General features: G+C 38.5%; 1 protein-coding gene and 1 pseudogene across 1 annotated transcript in view; both read right to left on the reverse strand.

Moving 5' to 3' along the window:
* EML6 (EMAP like 6) overlaps positions 1 to 21,323 on the reverse strand; it is a 358,600-nt gene that overhangs the window by 21,940 nt on the left and 315,337 nt on the right. Inside the window, exon 28 of the mRNA XM_049784798.1 lies at positions 1,122 to 1,200. Within this exon, the coding sequence (XP_049640755.1) occupies positions 1,122 to 1,200 (79 nt within the window). The remainder of the gene's footprint in view (positions 1 to 1,121; positions 1,201 to 21,323) is intronic.
* LOC126024915 (uncharacterized) lies at positions 18,901 to 19,030 on the reverse strand (annotated as a pseudogene).

Consider the following 21,323-nt stretch of genomic DNA (forward strand, 5'->3'; position numbering starts at 1 on the left):
AGAGGATTTTGACTGAAGGACATCAAGGAAGACAGTGATAGGGAAGGAATGGAAGAACCAGTATGGGAAGGGAACAGAGGACTGAACAGAAGAAGGTATAAAAAACAAGACAGTGTCATAGACTGTTAAGTTGTTGGATATTTGAGTTGCTGTGGAGTTGGAAGGCAGCTCCTGAGTCAGTTTTGAAACCACGAAATTTTATCCCGGGGCACTGTAGGAAATTTCATGGTCTTAAAGCAAGGGTGTGGCATGAAGAGTTGTATTTTTAGAGACAAACCTACATGAGTGAGGAAATCCTCTTTGAAAATAGTAAATTTATTTGAACAGCAATCCTTAAGTATTAACAACTGAATTCAAATGCTTCTCGACTTAACTGCCTGAGTGGGATTGGTCATGAAGCCTAACAACTCACTCAACTTCTCGGAGCTGAGGTTCTCCTTGGTATAACAGCATCTACTGACAGGTTTGAAGAACATATAAACTACACCATGGTAAGTATGTACCCTAGATTCTGGCACTGAATAAGTGTGAAAACTATAGTTACATTTGCATTCTCTAACTTTTTCTGTCTCATTTCTTATCTGTGAAAGGGATGCTGAGGGCCCAAAATACAATAGATCTAGGGAAAAGGAGTCTGTTTGAGGGACATAGGGAGTTTCCTACTTAGTGATGCTGAGATTTCCTCATAACAGGACATAGAAAATGTGATTAAGTATGTATGAGGGAAATGCAATACAGGCGGGGGTCGGGTGGGGAGGAGGGAGATTTGGGACATTGGTGATGGGAATGTTGCATTGGTGATGGGTGGTGTTCTTTACATGACTGAAACCCAAACACAATCATGTATGTAATCAAGGTGTTCAAAAAAAAAAAAAAAAGAAAGATCCAAAAAAGAAAATGTGATTAAATCGATGTGTTCTGGTCACTGAGATATGAGGGGGGGGCACAATACTACACAGTGAAGAGAGGAGGGTAAGAGGGAGCCACCAGATCATTTCTCCCTTATTGACTGGTTCTTGTGAGATTTGCAAAAGGTAACATTCACCAGGCCTTTCTTAGGACATCCATATGGAATTAATTGCAAAGCAGTCAAAAAAAGCAAAGAAGTCCAAACTTCTTACCTCAACCAGCTTCTTTTTTTTGGTAATGTTATTCTTCTGGAGTTTCTCAGGCTGGGGAGCTGCTCTGCTAACAGGTGGTCTGGAAAACAGAACAATCAGACCAAGTACAATGATGAACGAAGGCCGCTGAGTTGCTCCTCTGGTACCCTATGCTGAGACCAGTGTAGTTCCTCTCTCTGTTCTCCCACTCTGACGTCCCTTCACTGGGTTTCTGATGTCTGGTCATCCTGCCCATACCCTTCCTAGCACACACTGTATCAAGTGACAATATGGAGCCATCATGATGAGGCCTGAATTTATAGTTGAGCTTCCCCACAGCTAAATCAATGGGATTAGGATGTGCTCCCTGCAGCAAGGAGAGCTAGAGGGGTTGATTTTAAAACTAAAGAGGAACCGACTTATGAGAAGGAAGAGTCCATACTACCAAGTCCACTGGACATTTTTCATACAATCTGACAACTGGTTCAGAATTAATGGTCTAAGATTACATCATAGTGTGAACTAGGTGTTGGAAATGGGCCCTGAGACCATGTGCAAAGTTACCGAGTCATTGTCTCTACACCAAAGGGCCAATAAGAAGTAAAGGGAAGATAAAAGAAAGTTCTTCCACTGAGTTCTGACTTTCAGGGCTCTCTGAATCTATATTCAACTGCTACCATCATACCAATAGTGGCCTTTTTTTTTATCTCAGCTTTGAAGACATGGCATTCAAATTTCAGGAAGAGACTTCAAGGATGCAACTCTCACAGACTTTGATATGAGTACCCCAATACTTAGAAATGTATGTGGACTTCCCTTCATCTAGACTTCCTGGATTCAGGAAACTGGGGTTAGGCAGGAAGCCTACAGGAGTTCTCACTGTATGTGACAAATCCATTAGTGATCCTCTCAGGTTAAGTAAAGAGAAAGGATTACCTTGATCCCCTTGGTAAGCAGCAAATAAAGCCAAGTGAGAAACTTAGTATGTTTTAGAGCTGCATTAAGTAACCACCTCATTCATGCACAAGCATTTTCCATGTGAACAGACATTCTGGTGTGACACAAACCATGCTTCCCAACATGCCAGCAAAAAACTAAAACAGAAATAAAATAGTGCACCAGTTGACAGATCCAGAAAGCTCATACCCTGGCATCTCTGGGAAAACTAAAGCGCCTACAGAATGGGGAGAAAAAAGGAAGCCTTGTCAATGCTTCCCACATATTCGCTATGACTTGGTGAAGGTGCCTGGGGATGCTGAGAATTTTTGAGTGTGCTGGGGAGATACATCAGGAGAGCAAAAACATCTTCTGGATTTTTTGGGGGGATTACATATAATGGATGCTTTGTTTCCCAGTCAAGATCGACTCATAATTTAAGTGATTAATTTTCAGTGTTTCTTGGCAGGACAGTTTGCCTGCTGGAACAACTTGCTGTGTGTGTGTGAGTGTGTGTGTGTGTGTGTGTGTGTGTGTGTGTGTGTGTGTGTGTGTGTGTGCGCGCGCGCGTGCGTGCTGGGGAAAAATGTAACCTTTATTTGCATAGAAACTCTCAAGTCAAAGCACATTATGTAATCATAAGTGATAATTGGACCAAATAGTATTATAATCAGCACCAAAGAATGGGCAGGGAACATAAAATAATGACACCCCAGGCTGATATCATTACCACCAAATTGAGCAAAATTGGGAGGCCAGGAATAAGCCAGTTCTCATACTAGCTTGTATGGTACCTATAGGTTAATTATCACTTCCTAGGACATCTGCTCTTCTGTTTTAGTGGGACTTTCAAAGGAAATATGTGGGGTTTTTTCCTTCTACCTAATGTTCAAGTATATTACAAAAAGCAAGCTAAAATCTGAGAAGGGAACAGGAGGCCACTCAGATGAGAGCATGGTTCATGAGGCAGAGTCAAAGAGTAAACACAGGGCTCATGTTCAAGGTACACACAAGTTGTATAATATGCCACATATTATACAGTGTGTAAGAGTATGCATACAAGCACAAACACTGTGTATTTATATATACAGGAAATTGTATATATATACACATAGAGGCAATTCAATGCTTTCTTCACCTTGACTTTTCAGTTAAAAATGAAAAAGTAAAGCAGTCTAAGAATGTTAATTTCTTATTTCACAAGCATATGTTTACAGATGTATTGCTTCAGAACTGTAGATGAGGAAGGGGCAAAAGGAAGAAACCTGCATTGTGGCAAATTTAGCGAATAGTGAGTAGAGACCCTTCATGGCCGTGGATTCTGCATGAACACTTAGTACTGAATGCTCATCCAACACCTGTGCTTTTGCAGGATGCTGTGAATACTTACTTGACAATTCCCTGCCTCCAAAGGAAAGCAAGTTAAAACACAATACAAGCATTAAAAGCTTCTATAAACAGTGTTAGTAATATAAGACTTTGGAGGGACTGCCTGAAGTTTCAAATGCACTCAAATGCTGGAGGTTTAAACATTTTTCAGTAGATCTAAATCCTTCCAGATTCAGATTCCAATGAAAATGTGACTATGAAAAGCTCCGCTGAGGTGGAAAAGAGTTCATGAGAACATTCATTCAATTTTCAGTTCAGTAACTCTTTGGAGCTGGTTATTCCTCTGGGACCAGTCTGCAGAGTGATGAGTGCAGCTGGGAACCATCAGGGAGTCAGAGCTGGGCTGGGTTGAGGGGTGGAAACAGAGATGGGAACAGAAAGAGTCACAAAGGGGCCTTCGCGGGTAATTGAGCCTTTGGAATCACTCAGAGAAATACAGGAGAAAAGGTTTTCAATGGACAAGAAAAGGAATGAGGGAACCTGGCACAAAAGCAAACAATCTGGGTAATCAGCAAAGAAGGTGGATGGGCTTGAGCCAGGAGAGAGCAGGCAAGCAGGTCTGGTCAGAAAACGGGGGTGGGGGAGTGCAGAAAGCCAAAGAAAGACACATGAACTCAGGCATGTGGCCTGGTATCAGGAACAGAGTAGCCCTATTTTTGTCCAATGCTGGGGTAAACCTCTGCCCAGGGGAAGGAGCACTGGTGGAAACAGCATATTCAGTAGGAAGGGAAGGAACATGGGAAGGTAATTCCTACCATAGTTCTGCTGTCCAGCACCTGGGCTGCTTAAGAGAAAGTTTAGATTCACCCTGAAGATGCAAAGAGAGTTACCCTGATACAGGATCCCACCATACAAGGGTCCTCAATGGTGACTGAAGCCCTGGCAATCATCCTAACTCACCCAGGTACTGGGCTGGTAGATTGAGGGGTATGCATATGGGCTGGGAGTCCTTAGAGAAGGTTTACAACCAAGGTTCTGAGTGAGATGTTGGAAATAACTGAGTCAGGGACAATCTAGGAGGAGCCCAAGGTGAGCCTAAGGTGAGCAAGACATGAAGAGCTGGTGATAAATAAAAAGTTGTCCAAAGCTGCTCTGAAAAGTGAGTTATGAGTCCAAATAAACCGAGCTTACATTTAACCAAGAAACACAAGCCCGAAATTTCTAAGTGTTGTGAGGAATGTAGGTTTCATAAGGTTCCAAAGTGTGTTACAAAATGCTCTAGGGAGATTTCCAAATCTCTTTACCCTAGATTCTGATTTTGGAGAGGAAGCCACAAGATTATCTGAGCTTTGTTTTATTATAGTCCTCCTGTGAGTTCTATAACTCCAGGAATGGGCTTTGAGGATTCACAGAACTTTTTGACATTTAGGTAAAGTTATGTTTGCACATGTGCTTCCCTCTTAGGGAAAGGAGGTGCTTAACCAAAAGTCAGACTGAAAGCTGGAATGTGAGAGAATCACTGCTCCAGGTTTAGAAAGTTTCTAAAACCCTGGGGCTCTCTACTATCAAAAGAAAAGAAGCCAGGGTTTTTGTTTTTTTTTGGACGTTGTTCAATATATTCCTATGTTTTTCCAAAATCATCTGTAAAACTGTTTAGTGATGAACAGTTGAAGGGAGTCCAGAAGAACTAGCAGATGTCTTAAGAGAAACCTGCCATCTTCAAAATGTTCTTGACTAAGTAAAAGCTATTAAAAGAATACAAGCCTATTAAAAAAAATAAAAGCAAAATCATAAAGGTAGGGAAATAAAATATAAACTCAGGTATTTACCTTATAATATGAATACATATGATGCAGGATAGTTCAAGAAATTTAAATAAATTTAAAAAATTTAAAATTAAGGTGATAAGGTAATGATGTAACTCAAAACTTGGCTAACTAGGTGAATATCAAGATTGCCTGCCTTTGCCCCCAGGAAAAATTGAGAAAATAAATGATATCTTGGATCAGGTTTGATCTTCCAAGGACTACCAATATAATCACACAAGCCTGCTAGGAGTGGCCCTTGAGTACAGAGACAGGAGTAAGCCATGAGCATTTCCAGGTATGGCCTCAAACAAAACAAACAGCCCCCCCCCAAAAAAAAACTCAGAAACAAAACCAAAAAAGAATATTTTGGAACCCTAAGTAAAGTGTAGGCATATTATTGACAAGGCTATTACAATGATCCATGAGAGGGATCATGAAGTTATTGACCAAATCAGTACCTCTGGTGAAATAAATATCACCAAGAAAATTGGTGGCAAAGTTTAGAATCGAGATTTTGTAATGTATTGTCTTTAGGGATAAAAAAAATAACAATTCAGGGCCGGAGAGATAGCATGGAGGTAAGATGTTTGCCTTGCATGCAGAAGGACAGTGGTTTGAATCCCGATATCCCATATGGTCCCCCGTGCCTGCCAGGGCGATTTCTGAGCATAGAGCCAGAAGCAACTCCTGAGCGCTGCCAGGTGTGACCCAAAAACCAAAAATAAAACAAACAAACAAACAAAAACAATTCAAGGAAAAAACTAATTTTTTGCTTGGGCATTTAGGTAAATACTGGTATTCCTGAGAAAGGGGTGACTTCTGTTCAAAAAGAATTAAGAGTTGATAGGGATTCAGAGTTAGTGCAAATTAAGAGTTGGACGTAAGAACATTAATTCTTGCAAATTCCTCTGGGCATGGCCTAGTGACAAAGTAAAGAATGTTTTATTGGGCCCGGAGAGATAGCACAGCGGCGTTTGCCTTGCAAGCAGCCGACCCAGGACCAAAGGTGGTTGGTTCGAATCCCGGTGTCCCATATGGTCCCCTGTGCCTGCCAGGAGCTATTTCTGAGCAGACAGCCAGGAGTAACCCTGAGCACCGCCGGGTGTGGCCCAAAAACCAAAAAAAAAAAAAAAAAGAATGTTTTATTTACTGTAAGTAATATTATCTTTTCCTTCCTTAAAACTACACAAAATATTAATATAGATAGAAACTGTAGTCATGAATAATTCTCTTGATTTACAGAACACCTTCATTTGAGTCTGTGTCAGAAGACCAGATGACTATGTAATCCCTGTAGTGTCTGCCAGTATTCAACCTGCCCTTTCTAAAAAAATTAAGTCTTCCCTATTTTTTCCTATACAAGCAGGTTCTAGTGACCACAGTTCTCTATGAGTCTACCAATTTTCAAACTGCTGACTTAATGTTTTAATAAAGCTCTATCTCTACCTATAACTTTTTTCCCATTGATTGATCCTGTTAAGCAACAATGTTCATGGAACTTCAATATTACAAAGAGAATATTTTATAAGGAAAAAATGTTTCATTTTGACACAGCATCTGCGCATTGGCTATAACATCTGGAAGTTTATCTTTTTTTTTTTTTTTTTGGTTTTTGGGCCACACCCGGTAACGCTCAGGGGTTACTCCTGGCTATGCACTCAGAAGTTGCTCCTGGCTTGGGGGACCATATGGGATGCCGGGGGATCGAACCTCGGTCCGTCCAAGGCTAGCGCAGGCAAGGCAGGCACCTTACCTCTAGCGCCACCGCCCGGCCCCCTGGAAGTTTATCTTAAAGACAAGTTTCAGAAATCATCAGCAATATAATGCAATATATGTGATTAATCAATTAAGATGTAGATAATAAAAATGTAACCAAAGATGAAATTCTAAGGTCTAAAACAGAGGTCTCAAACTCAATTTACCTGGGGGCCGCAGGAGGCAAAGTCGGGGTGAGGTAGGGCCGCATAAGGAATTTCACAAAAATAAAGTCCTCAAATGTCATTACTAACAGTTTTAATTATTTCTTCTGAACATGAATAGAACATTGAGTGAAGATCATGAACAGTTCTTCTCAACATGGCATCTTTTGCCTAGTCCTTGCTGCCAGAGACTTGACAGCAATTCTCACAAATCTGAACCACATTTGGCTTTAGAGAGGAAGCAGTTGAGACCCTCAGTATGGCTTGAAGATGATCATCATTAAGTCTAGACCTGTACTTTGACTTATTGAAGTTCAATGTGGAGAATAACTTTTCACACAAATATGTGCTCCCAAAAAGGCACATGGTGCACTTGAACATTCGGGAAAGCTCAGGGAAGCTGGGGGGCAATTCTCTCAAAAATTGCCCATGCTTATCTGCTTTCCCACTAATCTCCCTGAACTTGCTTTGAGATCAGAGTTGCATTGCAGGTCAATGAGCTCCATTTGAAGCACAAGAGGGGCATCTTGCACATTAAAGGAAAAGGGGTCCACAAAAATTTGGAAAGTGGCTCTGTGCTTTTTGAAGTATGCAAATCTGTGATCAAATCCCTTCTCTAGCTTAAAAATAGCATCAACATATTTCTCACCACTGAATGGTATGCCTGCACCCACAAGTTCCTTGCATGCTGGGAAATGGCAAAGGTTTGTCTGAGAGAGCTGGGATTTCCATAATACAAGTTTTATGGAGAATACTCTCATGTTGTCAAAGGCAGCACTGATAAGCTGCCCTGGGCCTTGTAACATCTTGTTTAGTACATTCAACTTATGTGTGATGTCAACAAGAAAAGCTAAGTCCATGAGCCATTTGTGATCACTCAACTCAGAAACAGCATGCCCATCCTTCTCCATGAAGGCTTTCACTTCTTCTCTCAATTCAAAAAATCTTTTCAGGACATTTCCCCTGCTGAGCCAACGTACCTGGGTGAAATAGAGCACATCTCCATATTCTGACTCCATTTCCTCTAAAAAAGCATGAAACCTTGTGCTTTAAGCCCCTGGATCTGATTTGGTTGATGCATTTCGCAACAACACACATCACATTGTCACACGGCAGGCATTTACAGCAAAGGGCCTGCTGATGGATAATGTAGTGAAGAGCAATGGCCTTCTCTACACCCTCTTCTTCAAGTTTTTTTTGAACAAGTGCCACCAGTCCATTTTTCCTCCCTGTCATCAATGGCGCTCCATCGGTTATTATTCCAACAAATCTCTTCCATGGCAAACCTGCATTCTCAATGGTATCACACAGTTGCCGAAATATCTCATTAGCAGTGGTCTGGCCATGTATTGGAATTATTGTGAGCAGTTCCTCTGTCAATTCAAAATTGCAATCAACATCACAGACATAAATTGTGAGCTGCACAGTGTCTGTTATATCTGTGCCCTCGTCAAGAGAGTATGCATCAAAACATTTGGCTTTCTCACACAGTTGATGATAAATGTCACTTGACATGTCAGAAATGCGCTCTGCCAGAGTGTTGGCAGAAAGACTGATTTTGCTAAACTGACCTTTCTTTTCTGGACAGATAATACTTGCAGCCTGTAACATGCATTTTTTTAAAAATAAACTCTCCTTCTGTGAATGGTTTCCCTGCCTTAGCAATCATCTCACTAACCATGTAACTAGCTTCAACTGATGCAACATTCTCTTTGGTTGCTTTCTTGAAGAAATCTTGTTGCCTCATTAGACATGCTTTAAGACTGGCAATCTGCTTGGCTCTCTCATTTACTTGATATTCTGCACATTCCTCAGCATGTTTAGTTGAATAATGGCGTTTCAAGTTGTATTCCTTGTGCACTGCAACTTTCTCTGAGCAAATAAGACATGTGGGGATGCCCCTGTACTTAACTAAAGAAACACTGCATCTCCCACTTTTTCTGAAATTGTCTGTGCTTGTCATCAATCTTTCTCTTCTCTGCAGGCTTTGATGAAGTCATGATGAAGGTATGAGAAAATCCAATTCTGTAATAAACTTCTCTCCCTTAGGCCTCCAATAATGCAAGAGACAGCGGACAGGAGCAGCGAAAATGACGTCTGTGCTAGGCGCAAAGTATTTGCAATTATTTGCTTACCAAATATTCGCAATAAAAAATTGCATTAGTAAGAAAAAACATCACAAAAAATCGCATTAAACATTTGCATACCCCGAGCTGAACTTCCTGGGGTATGTGAATGTTTAATGTGATTTTTTTTCTTACTAATGCGATTTTTATTGTGATTATTTGGTAAGTGCATAATCGCGAATACTGCGATATTTGAAGGCTGGCTGCAGGCCACAAAATGTTGTACAGAGGGCGCAAATGGCCCGCGGGCCACGAGTTTGAGACCCCTGTCTAAAAAAATGATGACAGAACTTTAAGAAGAAAGGGTTAACTCTAAAGAGTTAGGGGTAGGTCAAGAAATTATTTCAAGAGATTAGCAACTGGGAGAGACTGAGGGGACCTGTCGGCTTTGCGTGTTTCTCTTCTCTTCTGTCTCCAAAAGCTCTCCTGAGAGGGTGAGGAAGGGACCAGCAAAAACTGTCACTAAGATGCTCCAGAAGAGCATGGCCACTCTGCTTTGCTTCATGGCCATGTGCTCTTTCTAACTAATGAACCCCACTATAACACGTAAAAAAAAATCACACTACAAGCGTGACAATGGGGAAACCTTGCAGGCAAACACCATGCACAGAGAATGAAGATGATAGCTCTGATGACCCAACCATATGATTAATTTCTCAGATAAGGAGTTTAGAATAGAAATATGGAGGATCCTCATGGAAATCAAAGGAAACATAGCTCTAGTGAACAAAACACAAAGACAGAAATCAGAAAATTCCAAACTGAAATAACAGATCTGAAAAACATGGTAGCTCAACTGACAATCTCAATGGAAAGCCTCAACAATAGGGTAACAGCAGCCGAGGACAGAATCAGTAAACTGGAAGATGAAATGCAGAACAACTCCATATAGCAGAAGAGATTGGAAAAGACCCTTAAGGCAAACTATCAGACAAAGGAAAAAGTACTCAAGGAATGTGAACAGATGAAAAAAGAAGTCTTTGATAAACTCACGAAAAACAATATAAGAATCATTGGAGTCCCAGAGGCATAGGAAGGAGATCCCCAGGAAGAATCAACAGTAAAAGACATTGTCACAGAGAAACTCCCAGAGCTAAAGACTGCATGCATTCAAATCCTGCATGCCCGAAAGAGACCACCTGAAGAAAAACACCCCAAGACACATCCATGTCACAATGGTGAAACCCACAGATAGAGATAGAATACTTAAAGCACCAAGATCAAAAAAGGAAAATTACATTCAGAGGAGCATCCTTAAGATTTACAACAGACATGTCACAAGAAACTCTCAAGGCCAGAGACAGTGGTGGGACATAGTGACAAGACTGAATGAAATGGATGCTTCACCTAGAATACTGTCCTCAGCCTGATTCACGTTCAGGTTTGAAGAAAGGATACATAACTTCACGAATAGGCAACAGATCAGAAACTTAACAGATGCAAAACCAGCCTTAAAGGAAAAACTGAAAGGTCTACTAGACAAGACAGACCAACAAACACACCAAACTTAGACATAAAGATGACATTAAACCCATTGACAATCATCTCCCTCAATGTTAGTATACTAAATGTACCAATTAAGAGACACAGAGTGACTAAATGAATCAAAAGATAAATCCAACCTTCTTTTGCCTATAAGAAACACATCTGAATAGTCAGAATAAGCATAGACTCAAAATCAAAGGCTGGAGGAAAATTATTCAGGCAAACAATACCCTTAAAAAGCTTGGGTGACCATATTAATATCAGATGACACAAACTTTAGACTCAGAAAAGTTGTAAGGGACAGAGATGGACACTTCATACTAATCAAGGGATATGTGCAACAGGAAGAAATAGCAGAACTAAAAATATATGCACCCAATGAGAGACCAGCAAGATATCTAATACAATTATTGACAAATTTGAAAGAGCGCATCAGCAATAATACAATAATTGTGGTAGACCTCAACATGGTCCTGTCAACATTTGATAGGTCATCCAGACTGAAACCCAACAAAATATACTAGCCCTGAAAATAGAAATGGAAGAAAGGCCTAGTATATATAAATATATACCCAGAAACCTGGATATACATTCTTCTATAGTACATGAGTCATTATCCAAGATAGACCACATGCTGGTACATAAAATGTACTTCCATAAAATCAAGAAGATAGAAATTTTGCAGGCTACCTTCGCTGAAAACAAGGCTCTGAAATTAGATGTGAACTACAAAGGGACACAGAAGAAAAACTTTACTAACTGGAAATTAAACCGCCTGCTAACTGAACAACTAGTGGGTTTGAGATGAAATCAAAGAGGAAATAAAAATTTTATTGGAAACAAATGACAATGAAAACACAAACTATCAGAATCTATGGTCACAACAAAAACAGTACTGAGAGGAAAATATATAGCTTTGCAAGCACACATCAGGAAGGAAGAAGGGGCATACCTCATAGCCTAATGACGCAGCTTATAAAATTAAAAAATGATCAACAAAAGGAACCAAAAATAGGGAGACAGAAGGAAATAATAAAGCTTAGAGCAGAAATCAATGAAGTATAAACCAAAGAAACAATCCAAAAGATTAACAAAAGCAAAAGTTGGTTTTTGAAAAAATAAACAAGATTGATAGACCATTGGCAAAACTCACAAAGAAAGAGAGAAAAACTTGATGACCCATATTAGAAATGAAAAGGGGGAAATAACTAAAGATATTGCAGAGATTCAAAGGGTAATCAGAGTCTACTTTCAGAAACTCTATGCCACTAAACATGAGAACCTGGAAGACATGGATAAATTCTTGAACTCTTATTACCTTCCACGGCTGAAGAAGGAGAATGTAGCATATCTAAACACCCCCATCACTATTGAAAAAATTAAAACAGTAATCAAATGTCTGCCCAAAAAGAAAAGCCCAGGCCCAGATGGATTCACTAATGAATTCTTTTAAACCTTTCAGATGAACTACTATTAATCCTGGCCAGGCTCTTTCATGAAATTGAAAAAAGAGGAACACTTCAAATTGCTTTTATGAAGTCAACATCGCCTTGGTACCAAAACTAGACAGAGATACTGCCAAAAAAGAAAATTACAGACCAATATCCCTGATGAACACAGATGCAAAGATCTTCAACAAAATCCTGGCAAATAGGATCCAATGCCTCATCAAGAAAATCATTCACTAGAATCAAGTAGGTTTCATCCCAGGAATATAAGGATGGATTAACATTTGTCAATCTGTCAACATAATACACAACATCAACAAGAAAAATAAAAATCACATGATCATATCAATAGGCACATAAGAAGCATCTGATAAGGTCTAATACCCATTTTTGATTAATACTCTCAACAAGATGGGAATGAAAGGAACCTTCCTCAATAAAGTTAAGGCCATTTGCCACAAGCCAATGACAAATATTATCCTCAATGGCGAAAAAAAAAAAAAAGCCTTCCCTCTAAATTTTGGTACAAGACATGGCTGTCCTCTCTCACCACTTCTTTTCAACATAGTACTGGAAGTACTTGCTATAGTGATTAGGCAAAAAAAAAAGATATCAAGGGCATCCAGATAGGAAAGGAAGAAGTCAAGCTCTCACTGTTCGCAGATGACATGATAATCTACTTAGAAAATCCTACAGACTCTACCAAAAAGCTTCTAGTAACAATAGATTAATAGAGCAATGTGGAAGGCTACAAAATTACCACAAAGAATCAATGACCTTTTTATGCACCAATAATGATAGGGAAGAAATGGACATCAAGAAAACAACCCCATTCACATTAGTGCCACAAAAACTCAAATATCTTGGAGTCAACTTGACTAAAGACGTGAAGGACCTATACAAAAAAACTGTGAGACCCTGCTCCAAGAAATAAGAGAGGACATGCAGAAATGGAAACACATACCCTGCTCAAGGATTGGCAGGTTTAACATCATTAAAATGGAAATATTTCTCAAAGCATTGTACAGATTTAATGCAATCCCAATAAAGATACCCATGACATTCTTCAAAGAATGGATCAAACACTTTTGAAATTTATTTGGAAGAATAAACACCCTCGAATAGCTAGCAATTCCTTGGAAAAATGAATATGGGAGGCATTACTTTCCCCAACTTTAAGCTGTATTACAAAGCAATAGTTATCAAAACAGCATGGTATTGGAACAAAGACAGTCTATCAGATCAGTGGAATAAGCTTGAGTACTCAGAGAATGTTCCTCAGACATACATTCACCTAGTTTCTGATAAAGAAGAAAGAAATCCTAAATGAGCAAGGGAAGCCTCTTCCACATGTGGTTTTGGGACAACTGGTTAGCCACTTGTAAAAAAGTGAACTCAGACCCCCAGCTAACATCATGTACGAAGGTAAAATCCAAATGGATTAAAGACCTGGTATCAGACCTGAAACCATAGGTATATTGAACAACATGTAGGTAAAACACTCCATGACATTGAGACTAAAGGCATCTTTAAGGAGGAAACAGCACTCTCCAAACAAGTGGAAGCAGAGATAAAGAGATGGGAATATATTAAGCTGATAAGCTTCTACACCTCAAAGGAAATAGTTCCCAGGATAGAAGAGCCACCCACTGAGTGGGAGAAACTATTCACCCAATACCCATCAGATAAGGGACTAATATCCAAAATATACAGGGCACTGACAGAACTTTACAAGTAAAAATATCTAATCCCATCAAAAAAATCTGCTATACCCATCACCTACAATCACTGCTTTGTCAATGGCCCTTCTTTACCACTCTCCTATGGCTCTCTGAAGAGACACCAATCTGATCAAAACTCCATATATACTCTTATAATTATGTCACTTCCTCTTACCTGAAACCAAATGTATTGTGATCAACTATGTCAACTATTTATTTTTAAATAAAGTAATTTATAAAAAATAAAAAAACTCTTAGGCCAAGGGAATTCCCTTTCTAATCTCATCAATACTCACTGTGCTATGCTATGCAAAAAAAAAAAAAGAAGCAGCACAAAATAATTTTTTTGGTTTTGTTATTGTTGTTTCTTCCCATTTTTTGTGCTTTGTTTTGTTTTTATTTCAGAACCATGGTTATTGCGTGGTGGTTGTCTTTATTGCTATGGTACTTTTTGGATTTTTTGTTTGATTTTTTTTGTACTGTTGTTATGTTTCTCTTCCTTTTTCCCTTTCTTCTCTCAAATTGATGTTTATAGCCTCTAGAAGGACTCTGCCCATATTTTTGCTTGTTTGGTTTTTGCCCCATTTTATTTTTTTCTTTCCTTCAAACAGAACCACATAACTTGATCCATCTTGTTCTGCCTCACAAATTGAGGGGGGAAATAATGAAGGGTACCAAGACCAAACAGTTGTATGATCATTAAGTAGTAATGAAAAATGATCAGACTTAAACACCAAATCCAAAGCCAACGACAACAGAATCGATACCCAATCTACAACAAGCTAGACACAGAGAGGATCACTTATACTAGCAGCCCGGGTGGTAAAGAAAGGGAATATGGGATGTATACTGGGAACAGGGGTGGAGGGAGGACAACTTTGGTAGTGGCAATTCCCCTGATTCAATGTCACTATGTACTTAAAATATTACTGTGAAAGATATGTAATCTACTTTGCTCAAAATAAAAATTATTACAAAAAACTAATAAAAATAAAGTTAGTGTTCTTTTTATCAAAAAAAGTACAAACAAATAAAAAAAAGAAATTAGTAGGGGAGGGAGCTGACTAAAGACAAGAGTGGTATCATGCGAGTAGCAAAAGGGAGCTAAATACAATGGGTGAAAAAATGTTTGGTGAAGGCAAATTGCAGCACTGAGCTTTCATAGTCATAAGACTGAAGAGGTGGGAACAAACAATACAGATGTGAAGAGCCAACCAAGCACTTCATGAGAGATGAAAAGGTGAGGTCAGGAGGAAGTTGATAAATCTAGATAAAATGGAGATATCTAGGAACTGGATGTTAACAGGGTTGAAGATCAGGTTATTGAAAATGAGAATTCTAGGGCAGTGTTTTTAACCACTGTGCCTTGGCACACTAGTGTGCCATGAGATATTGTCTGGTGTGCCATGGGAAAAAATTCCAATTTCATCCATAACATGTGGCTTTGGCTCATAAATAGACCAATCATTAGATTATTTCATAATAAAGTAATTATAAAATAATTTCTTTGTGTTTATTTGATTCCTATTCAAGAGAATTACTTTATATATAGTCAATATAGACACAGAGTTAAATTTTATTAACATTTTCTAATGGTGGTGTGCCTTATGATTTTTTTTTATGAAAAAAAGTGTGCCTTTGCACAAAAAGATTGAAAAACACTGTTCTAGGGAAGAGAAGGTTGAGCTGGGACTGATCAGTAGACCATGAATCAAACTCCAAAGTGGTAAGAAATTGATAAAATGATGGGAACAAAGAGGAATAGAAGATGGCAGAACATGAAATAAATATCAGAAAAATAGGGGAGGGCAGTTTCAAGACACACCAATATCTTTTACACACCCACAAAGAATCCTGATTTTTACAACTGGCAAATGAAGTTTGTGAAGTAAAAATTGTTCTTCCCTCCACTTCTTACCTTTGAGGGAGAACTGAAAGAGGAATTCCAATAAGAACACAACTCCCCAACCAAATATGTGGGTTCCCTTCCCCAGCTAGCATAACAAAGTATTGTTTAAAGGTATTTGTCCTTACTGTTGTGTCAAGAGAGAACTATGAGAACTCAGAGCACAGGAAGGAGGACAAGGTCAAGGAAAAGACCTTGTGGACTTTCAGTTCTACAGGGTAGGTCACTGAAATATGATGGGATGCTAAAGCTGGAGCAATGATAAAGTAGGTAGGGTAGTTGCCTCACTTATGGTTGACCCAAGGTAGTTTCTGGTACCTCATATGGTCCCCAAGCCTTCCAGGAGTGATCCCTAAGCAGAGAGCCAAGAGAAAGCTCTGGGTACAACCAGATGTGGGCACAAAATAAAAAAATAAACAAAAAAATAATGAGATGCTGACAGCATACTACCATTCACTAAATGTGAGTGAATCAAAGGGCTTCAGCTATGAGTTCCTAGTTGTAGGGATTACTAAATACACCACTCATCCAGACAAATGCAAGAACATATATACCCTATATGACTGACTGATCCTCTCATTTTTCCTAGATATCCACTGTCAGATATCCTGCCAGACAAGGGAATTACCCTTAGTGCCTAGGTAATTAGACCTTTCCATTAGGCTGTCTGAAATATCTAATGCAGAGGTTTCCAAGATTATTTCACTAACATCCCTTTATAGAAAAGAAACCATGTGGTGGCACCCTAGAAATCTCTCCTCTAAGCAAACAAATAGAGAGCCCCCTATTGTTTCCAATGCTTCCCTGAATCATTCCAATGCCCACTCAGGTGATGGAATTACCCTTTGGGAAACACACATCTAAAGACAGAAGTTAGAGGACCGTATCTAAGATCAAGAAGGGTGTCCAGTGGGTAACAATTACTTAGAGGTTAAAATATCCTAGAATTACATCTGTAAAATAAGATGTAAATAAGAACCCAATTTTGAGGTTCGGGCTCAAAGGGCTGTAGTGCATACTCTGCATGCTGGAGGACTGGATTTAATTCCTGGCACTTCAATGCCGCATAGCACTGTCAGATGCTAACCCCAAGCATTGTGCCACTGGATACAGAGAGTAGTCCCCCAAATAATCAGTTAAGGCTACTTTCTATATCCCCTAATGTAAGGTATCCCTTCCCCAAAGCCCTAAGGCTAAGTAAGCTTTCTTTCTGTTGAGATGTTGATCCCTCCTGTATGGTCAGACCCGCCCACACCTGGAATGGGGGGGGGGATTTGAATAAAGAATAGAGTCTGGCTGAGGGGAAGGGAGAGGCAGATAAAGGAAGAGAGCCAGAGGAGAAGCAGCAAGAAGAAGCTAGTTGGAGGGGCCGGAGAGATAACTTGGAGGTAAGGCGTTTGCCTTTCATGCAGAAGGACGGTGGTTCAAATCCCGGCATCCCATATGGTCCCCTGTGCCTGTCAGGGGCGATTTCTGAGCATAGAGCCAGGAGTAACCCCTGAGCGTTGCCGAGTGTGACCCCCCCCAAAAAAAAAAGAACCTAGTTGGAAAAAGCTCAGCAGAGAAGCCATGTTAGGAAAAGCATATGGCGAATAGGGCTTTGGAATACAAGTAAGCTGACTCCAATGAAAACGTTAAGCTGTGTGTTATTTCCCCCCTCCTAAGGGCCTAGAGGTGCCCTGCTGTGCAGAAGGAGGCCTCATCCAACTTTTTATATTATATTTTACATTTAATCAACATCCCAACACAAACAAAAACAGAACTCAAACCTTGACAACTAATCCACAGCTAGTGAGGAACTGAAAATGAACTAATGGTAAAGTTCTTCAGGCATTTTTTCATTGAACTGAGGCTACATCAGTATGAACACTATTATCAATTTTAGAGATAAAACAGTATACCAGAAGTTTTATTTCATAGTAATGGCATTTTAGTTATAGGGAGGAAGCTTTGTGAAAAATTCTAAATTTAGTATACCACAAAGACCTACAATTATAATTTTTCAATCTGCAGGCCTTTAACCAACAAGAGTAGGATAATAAATAGGTAAAGACACAGATACCACAGTAAATTAATATGCTTCTACATAGTGAGATAATCTATTAAAAGAACAAAAATAAAGAATATTTACACATCCTACATTTGGTAACCACCAAATATAAAGGACACACAATTTAAAAATAACAAACTCCCTAGGGGCTGGAAAAATAACAAACTCCCTAGGGGCTGAAAAAATAGCGCAGCAGTTTTGCCTTGAACTTGGCCGACCTGGAACAGATCCAGGTTCAATCCCTGGCATTCCATATGGCCCCCCAAGTCTGCAAGGAGCGATTTTTGAGCACAGAGCCAGGAGTAATTCCTGAGAGCCACCAGGTGTGGCCCCAAAACAAAACAAACACACATACCAAAAATAACAACCTTCTTTAAGTAACCTAATTTTTCAAATAAATTTTATCTTTTGGCAAACACTTTTCCCAAGAAGATAGAGTAGTGAATCCTAGACACATGAACAAATGCTCATTTTATATACATATATGTATATATATTCAATAATTCAATATAATACTACTTTTACCATTAAAAAATCAAAATTACCATTTGAGACAAATTGAATAAACTTTGGGTGCTTATGCTATATGAAACAAGGATATGAAAGACAATGACTATATAATCTTACTCATGTGCAATATAATTCAGAACTTAATTAAGCAACTTAATTCGAAAAAATACTAAAATTAACTCTGGTACTTAGTAGAAATTATGGTGATTACCAGAATCAATGGTGGAAAGAATAAATATATTGGGTTCTTTTTAGTGGTGTATGGCCCTAGAGCTTTGGTGGTGACTGCAATAAATCTATACACATAATGAGTGTCATTATATATATTTATATACATATAAGTGCATTATAATAACTTTTTTATTAATATAAAAATTAAAACCATGAGATGAGCCATGGGTTTGACTTGGTTTGACTTCAGTAATATGACAAAAATAAAACTGCCTTAATTTTATAGGCAACTCATGTTAGTAGTTTTGTACTGAGCAAACTTTAAGGTGATGACTTCAGAAGAACTGTTTTTGGATGTGTGTGTGTGTGTGTGTGTGTGTGTGTGTGTTTGGGGAGCAAGGGGTTAGATGCCATGAAGTAGGTCGCAGGGTTAACAATATGCATGTTACAATGTTACAAGCAATAACCTCTTCCATCCTTTTTAAGAGAAGTGCCTAACTTTTTCTCCTTTCATACAACACATAGTTTTTTTACTGAAATGCAATGGGGAGTCATAACAGGCACTACAGAACTTCAAAGGATAATCAAATATTACTTTGAAAATCTTTATGCCATAAAATGAGAAAACCTAGAAAAAATGGATAAATTCTTGGAATCCTGTAACCTGAACCAAGATGATCCAGAATACCTGAACAGATTGATCACTACTGAGAAAATAGAAATGGTAATAAAAATTTCCTCCTTCAGGCCCAGATGGATTCACTAATGAATTTTTTCAAAATTTTATAGAAGACCTACTGCCAATAGTTTTTGAAGAAAGAGGAAAAACTCCAAACTCCCAAGTTTGTATGAAGCTAACATCTACCTGATACCAGATACCAGAAGCAGACATCTCTCTCTCTCTCTCTCTCTCTCTCTCTCTCTCTCTCTCTCTCTCTCTCTCTCTCTCTCTCTCTCTCTCTCTCTCTCTCTCTCTCCCTCTCTCTCTCCCTCTCTCCCTCTCTCTCTCTCTCTCTCTCACACACACACACACACACAATTACAGGCCAATACCTTTGTTGAATACAGATGCAAATATCCTCAACAAAACACTAGTGAATATAATTCAACAATTCATCAGAAAAATCATACATCATGATCAAGTAGGATTCACCCCAGAGATGCAAGAATGGTTCAATATATGCAAGTCAATCAACATAATACACCATATTAATAAAGTAAAAATAATATGATCACGTCAGTATATACAGAGAAAAGATTTGACAAGATCCAGCATCTGTTCATGATAAAAACTCTTAATATGATGGGAATTGAAGAAATTTTCTTTAATATAAGCAAAGCAATTTACCATAAGCTCACAACAAACATTATACTCAATGTGGAAAAACTAAAAGTTTTTCCTTTAAGATCTGGCACTGGTGAGGTTGCCCCCTTTCACTACTTCTATTCAGTATAGTAATGGAAATACTTGTTATAGCAATTAGGCAAGAAAAAGATATCAAGGGAATCCAGACAAAAAAGAAAAAAGTCAAGCTCTTCTTATTTATAAATGATATGACACTGTATTTAGAAAACCCTAAAGACTGCAAGAAGTTTCTAGAAACAATAGGTTTGTATAATTAAGTGTCAGGCTACAAAATTAAATAATGAAAGAGAAGAAAGGTATTAAAAGACAATCCCATTCACAATTGTGCCTCAGAAAATCAAGTAATCAACTTAACTAAAGATATTAAATACTAACAAAATAAAACTACAAAATACTACTTTAAGAAATAAAATAAGACAAAAAGAAATAAAAACACATCCACTGTTCAGATAGGAATACCTTTATTAAAATGGAAATACTTCCCAAAACATCAGGAAGATTTAATGTAATACCTATAAGAAACCCAGACATTTTCAAAGAAACAGATAAAAAACTTAAAAATTCATATGGAACAAAAAACCTTCACAAATAGCTCAAGCAATCCTTGAGAAAAAATAGATGGGAGACATCACTTTTCCCAACTTCAAACTGTACTATAAAGTTATAGTAATTAAAACAATATGGTATTAAAATAACAATAGACCCATAGTTCAATGGAATAGACTTGAATAGATATACCCTTTTGTATGTGAGCAATTAATCTGTGATAAAAGAACAAAACATATAAAGTGGGGCAAAGAAAATCTCTTCAACAATTGGTGTTGGGAAAACTAGTGAGCTATATAAAAAAAGCTCAGACTTTGTTTAATTTTAAATTTTTTGGTTTTGGTTTTTGGGCCACACCCAGTGATGCATTCAGGGGTTACTTCTGGCTATGCATTGAGAAATGCTCCTGGCTTAGGGAACCATATGGGACACCAGGGGATTGAACCATGGTCAGTCCCAGGATAGCACCACCACTTCGAACCCAAATTCAGACTTTTTAATACCATTCACAAAAGTCATATAAAAATGGATTAAACTCTTTTATTTTAGACCTGAAACCATAAGACACATAGAGAAAAACATAGAAAGTACTGCCCATGACATCAAAGCGAATGATATCTTCAAGGATAAAATACTACTGACCAAGCAAGTGGAAGCAAAGATAAACAAACTGCACTAAATAAAGAAGATCCTGCACCTCAAAGGAAATGGTGACCAGAATACGAAGACTGCCAAGAGAAAGGGGGAATATTTTTACCCAATACACATCTGACAAAAGACTAATATCTAAGATATATAAGGTACTTCCAGTGTTTAATAAGAAAAAATATAAACCCATCAAAAATGGGGGAGAAGAGATAAACAGAAATTTCCTTAGGGAAGAAATATAGACAAACACAGTC

The sequence above is a fragment of the Suncus etruscus genome, chromosome 12 (assembly GCF_024139225.1).
Source record: "Suncus etruscus isolate mSunEtr1 chromosome 12, mSunEtr1.pri.cur, whole genome shotgun sequence".
Classification (NCBI taxonomy): Eukaryota; Metazoa; Chordata; class Mammalia; order Eulipotyphla; family Soricidae; genus Suncus; species Suncus etruscus.